Below are 12,778 nucleotides of genomic sequence, written 5' to 3'. Positions count from 1 at the left end.
AAAAGCATGTGTTCCGTGCACACTCAGCGTTGTCTCCAGCAATGGTTCAAGCCTTGAGTTTAGTGCAGAGCTCCTCACATAGTCTTGCCTTGAAAATCAGTAATAGGCAACAACACAACTGATGCAATTTATTCAGGGCCTGTGCAAGGGTTTGACCAAGTTCCCTGTATGAGAAAAACCTGCTACCACATCAAGATCTTCAAGGCCCTTCTTCCATGCAAGCAATTTACTCACAGCAAAAACGTGCAGCATGGGCAGGATGCAGTTTGTCCTCTATTCTGTTCTACTTTAGCAGAAATCACTGAAGTCAACCTCAGCCCAAGATAATTTAAAAACATCCTGCTTTTATGTCCTCTGCTAACTTGTCAGAATCTGTCAGGCCATGTAGTCAGTCCTTGGGTTTCAGTAAACCACTTCATCATCTTCAGTATGGCATAATTTTCCTGCCATTTCTCCATTTCTCCCCTTCTCCCTACCCCCAACGTTGCAGTCTTTTTTTTTTTTTTTTTTTTCTTAAGCAGCACTGAGGGTTCATAACTCCCTGTGAAGTAAACAGTGCTGCAAGAGCTCATCTCTGGAAGATCAGGCCCTGGGCTGAGAGAAGTCCAATGCTCGCAGAGGATTTAGGTCTTGGTTGCAAGCAAAGCAGATGCCAGACAGGCTGGAAAGAATCAGACTTGGGGCACAGGTGGAGAACTTTTTATTCCTTTCTTCAGGCCTTCCTGAAGGATGCAGTGTCAGACCAGCTGATTGCTCACGCAGATGAGGCCTGTCAGGAGAATCTGTGCATCTCTGGGGAGGGGGACACAGCCCTTTCCCCAGGCTCCTGCATCTTACTGTGATGGTGTGAAAGCCAGCTCAAGTGAGCTGGTTCCTTGAGCTCCAACTCCTCCTTGTACTTAAGGTGCTGCATGTTCCACTGTACGAACATAAAAATACCAGCACAGCCTAAGAAATTTGATACGAACCTTCAGCTGTTCACATGCGTTCTGTCTGAGTGGACATAAAAACAGCAGGTATGGACAATTTACACAGTTTTATATGCATGGTGATAGACATGTAGATATGCAGGAATCCAGGGCTAATAAGAAAAATAAAATATACTGAATTACCTCTCTCTCTGGGCTACTTCTCAAGAATATTTTTGGCCTTGAGCAGATGTGAAAAGCCTAGAACTAAGACAAATTACTCAGCTCATTATGATTTATAAAGGAATTGTTATTTTTAAACATGTGGTTTGAGAACCAATTAATACTGGTCTCCAGCTATATTTCATACTGAAGGTATGAGGTTTTGTCCAGTGGAACCAAGAGATGGAAAATTCTGAACTGTACTAAATGTGCTGTGTCTGCACGTGCAGTTGTTGGGACAAGGGCAAGAGCAAGTAATAACTCATCGGTCACTGGTGTGAAAAAGCTAGTCGTGAAATCACTAGTACTTTTATTTGGTAATGATAGGCATTTTTGTGCTGCTTTATACATATCTAAATATCGTACTGTGTTTGCACGCAATGACTTTAACCTGCTCCTGGCGGGACCTTTGTGTCATGCACTTAGCTGGAATGTACAAAAAAAGTTCTTGAGAGTCTTTACAAGGTGTTGTAACTAGAATTACAAAACACATGTGGCAGCATGGATGAGTTCCTAGGGCTGCACTTACAGTATGTCGTTACTTGGTTCATTTCAGGTATGCAGCAACCATTCAAGAGTGAAAAAGAGGACTAAGGACCAAAAAGGAAAAACCAGAAAAAATGAAGAGGTACCAAAAGGACGAACAACTCCTGAAATGAAAAGTTACTGGAATCTCGCTGCCTTCAGTGTCATTTACCCTATCCACCCATAGCCCTCTGCCTGAAAAGAGATAGAAAGAAAAGGAGGAAGAAAAACTGCAAGAGGGAGTGAGACCATGTAAGGAAAAGAACTGAATTTAACTGGCACATGCTCTAATCTTTCGTTTATTTCTGGTTAAAAATATAGCAATCCAGTGCAGTGTAATAAGAAATCTGCTGAAAAGGTAGCAGAGAAACAGCTAAAACAGAAGCAAAGCAAAGCTGAGTCCACAAGTCAGGGCTGCACCCAACAACTCTGTATGTGAAATGTTGAGGAGGATTCCCCCCGCCACCTCAGTACACCTGTGTAGGGGCTACATCCCACACTAGGGCTGCTGCCGCGCACACACCACCTCCTGTTGAACGGGGCTGTGGTGGGTAGAGCTGAGGGTGCAGGCTGGTCCCTGGAGGTACCAAATCCCAAACAAGTAGTAACTGTGAACTGTACCTGGTAGTGGTGGGTCACCAGCAAAGCCTGTCTCCAAGGCAGGGAGGGATTGCACGCCTGGTCTCAGGCCGCGGGGAGGGAAGGAAACAGTACAGTTGTTTTTGAAATGCAACAGGATGTCAGCTATTTCCAAGCAATTCAGCTAAGACCACGCTCGTGTGATTGGGACCATAACAGCTCAGAACAGGGATACGGCATCTTTAATGAGTATGCATATTATCAGTGGGGACGGGGGAGGGGAGAAAATCAAGGCAGGCATATTACAAAGATGGTATAAACAAACAAATTAAGTGACATAGAAAAAAAAGAAAAGAATACATCCTTAGAGGCTGCCATTGCCAATGATGTTTGGTTGTTTGTTTTTGTTTTTTTTACAGGGACATGTTGGAAGCTGGAATATACATCCTGCATTACAAAGTGCAAAATACTACATGCTCAGAGCCCAAGCATGATGTCTGAAACAGTCCACAGCAAGATGTAAGAGACAAACCCACCACCCTCTCCTTCCTCTCTGGGACATGCTCCAGTGCTCCTCCCCAGATGCCTTTTAAAAACAGTTTAATTTAATTTAATTTTGTTTTGTTTCATTTTATTTTAGGCAGATCAGAATTGAGCCTTCTCACTCCAGTCCTTCCCCACAAAATAGCTCCCTGGCATCTCTGTGCACATACACATTTGGGATGGGATGCTCGACTCTTGAAGAGAGTGCTGCTCCTTATGTGTTGGAGAATGCAGCACGATGACCAGTGAGTACTTCATTCATGTCGCTGAGGATGCTTGCATATGTTTGAGGGGGGACCTAGGTACAAATTTTTACCCAGAAAGAATCTGCTGTGGACCCAAGGGCACCTGGTGTTTTTTCAGCCTTGTCATGTGGGGGAGCAGCTTGGGGAGGAAGAATGAAGGCAGGAGGGTGGTGGGGCCACAGCTCACATCTTGTGTTCCTTAGTCCCCCCCCTGCCCCCAACAGATTTAGCAAAATGCCAATCACTTCTTTGTTTTTGAAACCAGGTAAGAAAATGGGGCCTGTTCCCCTTCTGTCATCTTTTCATCTAGACAGGATTCATGCCATCCCTGTGCTCCTCCTCTCCTCCTCCTCACTACAACTTTTCTCCATTTGTGAAGGGAGAAGGGAATAAAAGTACCAGTTGCTTGATTTTAATTTTCTCTCCCATTTACTTTATCATTAAAGCTGTTGTGGATTTCCCTGGGAAACTCAGCCTGGAGCATCCCAGGACCCGTAGTTGAAACAAAATTTCCCCATGATCCACTCATCTAGTCTCCATTTTGGGTTCATTGCTGTTGTTATGATTATGTTCTTGGGGGTGAGGGTAAGGGAAACGAGGTTTTATTTTGTTGGGATCCCTTCTCATCCTTTCCAGTGTTGGGGGGGCAGAGTGTTGATAGCATTTTGCCATGCCACACAGCATAGTGTTATACAAGCAAAGAATTTTGGCTAAAATCCAAAAAACATTACCCAGGAAAAAAGGCAAACTGTGAGTGAGACTCGATCATTTGTTGTTCTTCTGTGAAAAGACTTTGAAATTGTCGTAGGACAGTTCGAGTTATGATTTTCCCTTTTTGTTGTTGTTGTTTGGTTTTTTCCCCCATTCATACATGTAACTGTTATTTTTGCAAACAAGACAGTCTTGAATTAGATGAAAAAGTTAATAAACAAAATGGCGACTCCAATATTTAGTAAGATCACCATGACTACCAGAATGGGAGCCGAGCCCTGGAAGAGAAAGAGAAGGAGAGAAGTTACAAGACATGCTGAAAGTCTGTTTGTGGCCGACTGTCCTACAGGGGTCAGAGCTGAGCTGGGTCTGTGATGTGGCAGGGCAGGGAGGTCCGCAGGCAAGCAGACCCTATACAGTGGATTTATCCCTTCCAACCGAGAATCCCAATCATCTGGTAATTGTTACTGAATTTTTGCATGCTGCTGCCTTCGGAAGGTGAGTGTGAATAAAGATCTCCCCCTTACACATGAGCGAAGAGCAGAAGCAGGGACTAAACCCAGATCTATTGCCTCCGTCACTGTGTCCATGAGCATGGGCCCAGGTGCCTTTTGCCTAAGCACAGTGCCCTACTAAGGCAGCCGGCCAGTTTGGCCAAGGCAGACAAAATCCCTGTTGGTTCTCTTTCGCAAACAGAAATGAAATGGTTCTGCCAGGGACACCTTCGCTCCTTCCCCACCCTGACTCATAGCTTGATGCACACTCGGGGCTCGTGGAAGCCCTGGTAGCACTGTCCTGTTTCTGCTGGAATAAGAGCAAAGCTGTGGAACTCCCATTTTCCTCAACAGACATACGTATCAGCGATTATTGGGGTAGGCTCTGCTTGCTGCATTAGCACAAACAGCATGCAAGTCCCAGTGTGAGCTCCAGACCCAGCAACTGCTGGATCCAGCAGACACCAAGGTTGCCTGGTGAGATGTGGGCACACTGGATCCATCTATTAAGACAGCAGGTGGGCATGGATTCCCCCATATCATTTACAGAGGAAATCTGGCCATAAAAGAGTAACTACAATCAGATGCTTACCCGAGGTGGAAAAAAGGGCAAAAAAGGTTATAGTGGATCACACAGTTGTTTGGGGAAGGTTTGGAGGAGTTTTCAAAGGACATTTCCCAGTACTCATCATCACTTGCACATGTAATTGGTAACAGCAAAAGGCCAGCATATGGTGGTCTACATTAGGGCAGTGTTTTGGGAAAGCTCTCATAATCCTTCCTGAGGTTCAGGTGGGCCAAATTAAGCTTTTGGAAACTGTGTGAAAAACATTCTGCCAACGAGTCAGTGCAGGAACACCTGGCTGCAACTAGGTTTCTGTGGTTGGATTATCTCACTGAACATTATGTATTTTCTTATGATCCAGTTGTTTAAACTCCCATTGCCGGTCAAGGAAACAGGGGTGGCTTTGGTGCCCCATATCAGATGACCGCCTTAGCCTGGTTTAAGTGCACCCCAGAAGTGTCCGTTACTTTCTACTGACCATAAAGGCAGTCTGGACAACTGGCTCCGACTGATATGTCTTATATTGAAGTGTCTTCAGTTAGCCCATATTCCCCTTAATGCCGTTGCCTTGTGTTGAACCCAATTAGGATGTGGCTGTTGGACCCCATTAGCATCCCAGGAATATTGGGAGAAGACCACTTGGCATCAGACTGCAGGCAACCCTACAACTGATCTTCATCCAAAACCACAATCAAAAAACATCCACCCTGCCTTCCAGTCCCTGCCATCACAGGCCATCAAACATTTGCTGTCCTAAAGTGTTAACGTGGCTTGCATCAGGGTGAGCAAGCGTGTGTGCAGGTAGGTGGTAGCTATTTCTTGAAGTAATTGGTATCCTCATCTATTCTTGCTGCAGCTAAGCCGTGCCAGCTTTAATTGCCAGGAATGGTACAAGCACTTTTCTTTGTCTCGCTCTTGTTCCTGTAACAACGCGCCTTTGCCTTTTCCGGCTGGCATAAGGCAGGGGTGGCTGCCCTTTTTGAGCAGATCCTTGCACCATACTGCAGAGCTGCTAGAAAAAAGCTCCTTGCTGGACAGAGAGTGTCTCTCTTCTGAGGAGCTGATTCAGTTCACATTTGGGAGTGGGTGGGAGAGAGGATGCTCGAGCTCGCTGGAAAGGCATATTTGTCGCTTAGCAACAGGGTCAGAGGAAGCCAACCAAAAGGAAGGATTGCAGAGACTCTCCTGGCAGCCAGGTATCCATGCTTGGCTGTGCAGAGCAAATCGCTCCCCGTGTACCACGCAAATGCTTTCAAAGGCAGAAACCGCCCCCCTGTTGCCACTCCTCCCCCCCGGCCTTGCTGCTGCCAGGCCCTACGATGTGGTGTGTTATTTACTTTTTGGTGGTTTAGCTCCATTTCAAAAGATTACTGGGTTTCACGATTTTGAGCTCATGTTAATATAATACCAGATTGCAGGTGATTATCACTGTCATTGTTTCTGTTGGCAAGGTACCACAGAGACACAAAATGCATTTGGTTCCCTCCATCTCACAGCCATGGGAGAACTTAACTGCTCTCTGTCATGCTTGTATTTAGCCTTGGTCCACTTGCAGCTTGATTTCTTCTGCCAAAGAAGCAGCAACCGTTTCTGCCCTTGCTCTGCTCATACCAGTATATCATCTCAATAACATGCAGGAGGCAAACTTGTATACCAACTGACATGAGTCTGTGATACCCTCTGGAGGCTGCTTTCTCTTCCCATAAAAAAAAAAAGCTTAGAGCAGGACTATCTGTCTCTTAATTCCCTGGCATATCTGTACTCCCAAACACAGACGCTTTGGGATGGACCTGCTGGTCGGACTGAGGTCTCAATCCTTTGGCACCTGTGTTCAGGGGACAGTGATAGGATGGAGTCCAGGGAGGGCACACACCCTTCATTTATACACCAGTACTTCAAAGTTATGTCTTCATCTGAAATATGAGGGGGTCCAACAACCTGTGCAGCATGCACATACCCACTTGCTTCTTCAGCTTCAGCTGCAGCTGGATTTCCACGCACCAAAGTTTTGCTTGGCAACCTGGCTCAATCTGCACCTATTTGCATCTTGCACCTCTCCCTGTTCAATGTAGAACTAAGAGAAAATGCTTGCTTTGCCAATGCGTATGTCGGGTCCTCTGCATTTGCCAGGAATGCATCCCCAGAAATATGATGACCTGGGAGGGGAGGGTTCTCTGCAACCCTCTGGTTCTGTCTGACAACCTACGAATTCTGCTTCCTTTTTACAGCTTTCTCATTCTAACACCCTCTTCCCTGTGCTGACTCCAAGAAGGACTCTCTATACAGCAACGTTAGATACTGATGTTCTCCCCAGGGAGACATCGGCGTATCTTAGCAGGGGGCTGGAGGCCTGGCTGTGACAGCTGATCTGATAAGCAGCTTTGTGATTCTGAAGGTTCTGTTTTAGCTCCAATTACGAATCCTGCTGCACTTCTAAATGCTTCTTATGTCTGGCTTATTTCTAACTAGTAAGATCTTTGTGCCCTAACCTCTGCTCAGAGTAAATGCACATCCTTCTCCTTCCCTTTGATGGCACGAATGTCCTGGGATATGTGTCATCTGTTTCTAAGAAGTGATTCCTGCTTAGTGCCCAGTCTGAAGATGAATCACTTCTGGTTTTGTGCTATAGAAGGGATGTTTTCCAGAGCCCAGCCTGGCAATAGGTCAGTGAACTCCCATTGACTGTAGCTGTAACCAACATTTTAGAACTAGTAGCTAATACTTTTACAACTCTGTACACTACGTGCCAGACCTCTAGCAGGACCCACCCATATCTAGGAATAAGAGAAATAGCCCTTGATTTGCAGCTTTGCATATTGCTTTAGTAGTTCAGTGGTGCTTTATCTCATCTTTGCATTACTTGACCTATAAAGAGAAGCCCAGAGAAAACTCTGGGGCCAGCAGTACCTCAGACCTGGGGGCGCTAGAAAGCCAAAGGTTGAGCTGTTTTTCTGAACTTGGGGTTTGTGTGTCACAGATAGCAAGCAGCCTGCAAAGCTTTTTTTCTTTGCTTTTCTTTTCTTTTTTTCTTTTTTAAAAGTTACAATGCTCTCTTCAGTCAGGCCTGAAATAGTAGTGCTAGAGAAGGCTGTCCAAGAACTGCAAAGATTTGTTTAAACTCCCCTGTCTGTCATTCAGGAGACAGGGCTCAGTTTTGAAATGCCACTCTGCCTCCCAGCACAGTGCCCACAAGTCCAGAACCTGCTTTGCTGGGAAGTAGACGCCAGTTGGCAGCGTCCTCTCACCCAATTTTAGATGTTTAAACATTAGACATCTAGTCTGAGCTAACCACCTAGGCTGTCTGTAGACCAAGTGACGTGAGATGAATTCCACCCAGAATGGTTACCAGCCTGGCTCCAGGAAAGGAAAAATTAAATCAGTCTCTGATGTGCCTCGGCATTCTGCTTGCATAGTAGATGATGGCAAATTTCATCAGCAAAACAAGACACAGCTCTGGGGCTGGGATTTTTATTTTTTTTTTTTTTTTTTTTTTTTTTAATATAATGAGATCCCAGGGCTCCTTCTTAGCAGGAGAAAAACACCTACCCATGAAGGGTCAGATGCCCCAGTAGTGGGTAGGTAAAAGGGTGCTTCTGTATAAACAAGGATTGCCTCCAAGGACTTTAAGATTTGCTCCAAAGTTTAGAGAGCTGGAACATAGATCCAAACCTATTTAAATATTAAAAAATGCATAAACTCTTATTACGGCACAGTAATAGTAATGGTAATCATAGTTGAAGAAATAATGAGTGAAATACTTCAGTGAAACAGTGGTTATCTTTCTGAATGCTTCTTTCAGTCTGTCATTATTGCCACATTGCTGTCCTGATGATGGCTGAAGCTAAGCACTACTGTTTTTGCCTCTCTGTTTTGTTTTTTTTTAAACTGTTGTGTGGCATCTCAAGAGTCTTATTGGGAATGCAAGGGACAGCTGGTTTACAAATACAATTGTAACATAATTAATTTAGGTATTAACAATCCATTATTATCTGTTATCGCAGAGTACAAGCTATGTTTCTCTGCCATGGAAACCATAGTGCAGGTTACCTAGGAATCCCTCTGGGACCTATTAAGTGTAATTACTAAGGACTTGGATCAGCAAAAAATATATACATTGTTTTCCAGTCTCAGCACTAGAAAAAATGCTGAAAACTCAGCAGCTCCATAGCATTTGTGTTGAATTGACAAATCCCCTCACAATCACTGGCAGGAACAGGCTGCTGCTAAAGAGTTAAAGAGCATTTACCAAGAGAGACTGAAGAGATTAACTTTGCCTTCTCCAGCGTGTTGCTGCATCTCCAGTGACCCCAGGATGTGAGCACAGGGGAAGCTGGCACGAGGCTTTGCCCAGAACGTGCCTGTATAACCAGAGTAGGCACAGGAGCAGGCGCTCGATACTGCTGTGCAGCTAAGTTGCGTGGTACAGAAAAGCCACGTGCTGCAGAAAAGAGGCAAGTGGCTGAGGGCCTTGAAAGAAAGCAGGGTTTTGCCCAGAAGCTCATCACTTCTGTCCTTGGTACCCCTTAGAAGCAGAGAGTGAGCTAAGAAAGATGCAATGGCTCTATGCAGGGACTTGGCCCCCCCGGTCTCTGCTGGGGAGCTCAGGGCTGCAGAGTCCACGTGGGGCTCTGCGAGCGACGGGCAGATGTCGGAGCTCGGAGGTGATGTGGGTGCGTGGAAGTGATGGGTGCCCATCCAGCAGTCCTCACCAGCACAGAGCCGCTCTCTTCCACTTGCCTGCGCTGAACCGTTGAGGACTGGTGAGGAATGGTGTTCCTGCCATGCCCACCACACTGTGAGGCCGGTCCCCCCTGGAAACAGGGAGGACTTTAGATAGAAAATGAACAAACTGAGATGTGAGTGCCAGAGTTCAAATCCAGCTGGGAAGCCCACGTGTACGTCCCGGTGAGACTCAGCATTATTCCAGCCTGCGCAGCGGATTGTGCTCCTTAATGGACTGTTTTTTTGGTTCTGGGGAGGTCCTCGTGTTACAGATGTGCGTAGCAGGGAATTAACTCTATGTTCGGGTACGATGTTTTCAAGGTTTGGTGCTGTTCAAAGATTTGGGTTCCCTTTCACTCAAAAGCTGGAATTTGACCCCAGCTTTTTTAAAGGTAGAAGAAAGTGTGGAGCTGGGCTCAAAAACCTAAAATGAACCATGGGTGAGAGCAGCACTGTCAGGGAGGTGCATCCTCCAGCCACATCAAAGGCCCCTTGAGATTTAAAGGGTTTTAAAAGGATGCCATTGCGTTAAGCAGCACGTTTCTCTCCAAATGTGATTTGCATCATGTCATTACCAGTAATTCCTGCCATGCCCCGTACATGAAAGAGATTTGAGGAAGAACAGTTTCTGAAGCACCCCAAAGTGCTGGTGTCGTCTCTCTGACTGTTGTTGCGGCACCGGGCAGCCTCGGGCTCGTGGCACAAGCGCCCGCGCCGGCCTCGCCTCTCGCTTGCGCGGCTGCTGTTGGCGCTCGCGCCCGGGCGCTTATAGCTCGTGCACGGGTGGGGACTGTGTTTTGAACCTGTTGCGTTTCTCCCACTGAGGGCAAGGAAAAGCCAGACGCAGAGCACAGCTGTGTTAGGAGACCTGGGGAAGATGCCTGAGGAAAAAGCCACAGAAAAACCTGACCCAGCAGGACTGAGAGGAGCACAGGCTTTTTTAGCCAGAGGGTTTATCCTCAGGAGACCAACTGCAGGAAAGGCCCCAGGCCCCTCTCCCAGCACACTGGTCCGTAGGGGTTCAGGAGCCTTTCCACTGCCTCCAGCAGGCCCAGTCTGAGGTGCAGGTGAAGCTGGTCAGAAATCAAGCAGCAGTATTTCTGGGCAGCTTAGCTGGCAACTGAAATCAGGAGCTGGGGAAGGGAGGCCGCTGCCAGGGGCTCGCGGCAGGAGAGCTCTGCCCTGGCCTGCCGCTGCACTTGCTGGCTGGGACGGGCGGCGGGCGGCGGGTGTCAGCTCGTTACGGAGGAAACAGCCAGCTGTTATTTTTATCTCATTATTGCATTCTTTTAGGGCTTAAAGTGACTAACTTTTCTGAAGGAAATGCTCCACCCTGAGGTCAATCCCTTCAGAATAAGCTCCGGAGCCCTGCAGAAGCGGAGGGAAGGAGCATGCGTCGCCCACGCTGCTGGGGAGCTGCTATTTCTGGGGCAAGTTTCTGCGCGCTGTCCCCTTGCCCCCGCTCCCCCTCTTCCGCGGTGCGCTCCTCGGCTCCGGCGCGGCCCCGCAGCCTGCAGTGCCGTCTCCATCCCTTCCACGCGCGCCCCGGCACAGCACTGTGCTCGCCGCAGATTGGCTGCCTCCTTTTTGCTTTCCCCAGCGACAGTGAAACCTGCTCAGAATATCTGGATAGCGAATCCGCCTCTTGCACAGAAAGCGAGCAAGCAAGGCACTGCAGCTTTTGGGATCCCTCCCCACCTTTCTAGCTGATACCTGGAGCTGACACTGGTCTTTCTGAGATCCTTAACTGAGCAGATGTCTTGCAAAATTTGTTTGCAGCCCTGTTCTACAAAAGGCTGCGACTGCTTCCCGATTCACTTGCAATAAGAGGCTGATGCCATTAGCAAAGCACTGAGACCACTCAGGTTTTATCCAACAGCATGTGACGATTGAAGAAAATGTCAGGGGTGGTTGGCGTCTTTTGGCTGCTGCCCTAGAGTGGGGCTTTCCTGATGAGATGAGACGGGAGTTTACAGGGGCAAGTATCAAGCCTAGTCACAGATACAGGGAGCTTTCCCATTGCCTTTAGTGAGACCACAACGTGAACCTAGAAGTCTTCATCTAAGTACCTGTGATTGCTCCTGCTAAATGAGGACAGGCAGATGAATCAGGCTCCATTCGTGCCTGAATTCTGGCTTTTTTTACTGGCGTGCTGAGTACCTGTGTACCTGTAACACTTATTTTCCTCTTTGGAAGCTACAGATGTTCAGCACCTGCAGGAAAGGAGATGCATCCTTTTTTTCCCCTAACCCTAAAAACGTGATGTGTTTTGAGCTGATGAACAAAAGGGTTGCTGGCATTTTAGAAAACCTCTTTCCCTTTCCAGTATCTCAACAATTCCCTTTTCTTCCCCTTCCTTTCCTCTTTTAGAACTTCTCAAAGGATCTAGGAACCTGTGAAGCATTCAGATACAGGCTTGAGCTTTGTGCCTTACAGTCCTTTGAGGCCAGAAGGGATAGTGACGTTCATATAATTCCCTTAATCCAACAACGACGACACTCATCCTGGCGCGCTTGCTTCCGTTTTCATCTGCCCGAACGATGACAATTGATGTGAGTTTGTTCTGTGCATGCAGGGGTCAGTGCACACAGAGATACAGAAAGAGCGAGAGGCCTTAAATGTAATTTTAAACCATTTGTATGAATGTAGCACTGACTTGATGACCCTGAAACCCCAAAGTCCCCTAGTAGTGAATGCCAAGCAGTGCTGAATGCTTTCCTGAATTTCATCAATGTTATTGAGTGATGGCCTCAAAAAATGACCTCTGTAAGAGCAGTTTTCAATTACTGGTGTGCAGCCCCCATGAAGGGGGCATCTGGGGCCTGTTTCTAAGGGACAGATGAAAAACAAAGTTCCCATAGCGCGTATAGAAACCTATATGTCTGACTTCTCTAGAGGTCTGCGTCCTCACCTGTGCAGACTTTGCAAGAGGTTGGAAATCAAGGGACCCCACAGCCCCCAGCAGTTCCAGCCTCTTTTCCAAGACAGAAATCAAGAGAGGAAGAGCAGGGGTAGTTTTGAGACTGTTTTCTTCCAAGACTTGCACCCCCTTCTCATGCCTTGTGGGCACTGACAGAGCTGTGTTTGCTCCTGAACCAGGTTGGAGCTGGCATGGTAACAGAGACCCAACCTGCCAGGCTCATTGAGCCTCATGTGTAGCTGGTTTGTGGCGGATTATTTTTAAAACAGGCTGACCTGTGAGGGTAACCTCAGCTTTGCACAGGGATACTCCAGGTAGGGCAAAAATAGACCTACTTAGCTAAC

General features: G+C 47.0%; 1 protein-coding gene and 1 long non-coding RNA gene across 2 annotated transcripts in view; one reads left to right on the top strand and one right to left on the bottom strand.

Annotated features, from left to right (window-relative positions):
* The first annotated feature begins 1,703 nt into the window (after positions 1–1,703).
* On the top strand, positions 1,704–2,976 carry LOC134146085 (uncharacterized). Its single transcript, XR_009959775.1, has 3 exons — positions 1,704–1,907; positions 2,654–2,753; positions 2,875–2,976. It is a non-coding gene; the product is annotated as an uncharacterized LOC134146085 (long non-coding RNA).
* The window catches only part of JPH3 (junctophilin 3), a 45,819-nt gene continuing 35,499 nt past the window's right edge, over positions 2,459–12,778 (bottom strand). Inside the window, exon 5 of the mRNA XM_062586265.1 lies at positions 2,459–4,011. Coding sequence (XP_062442249.1) covers positions 3,931–4,011 — 81 coding nt within the window. The 3' untranslated portion in view covers positions 2,459–3,930. The remainder of the gene's footprint in view (positions 4,012–12,778) is intronic.

This window comes from Rhea pennata, chromosome 13 (assembly GCF_028389875.1).
Source record: "Rhea pennata isolate bPtePen1 chromosome 13, bPtePen1.pri, whole genome shotgun sequence".
Lineage (NCBI taxonomy): Eukaryota > Metazoa > Chordata > Aves > Rheiformes > Rheidae > Rhea > Rhea pennata.
The sequence above is the reverse complement of the archived record's forward strand: the minus strand, read 5'-3'. Positions and strand labels throughout refer to the sequence as shown.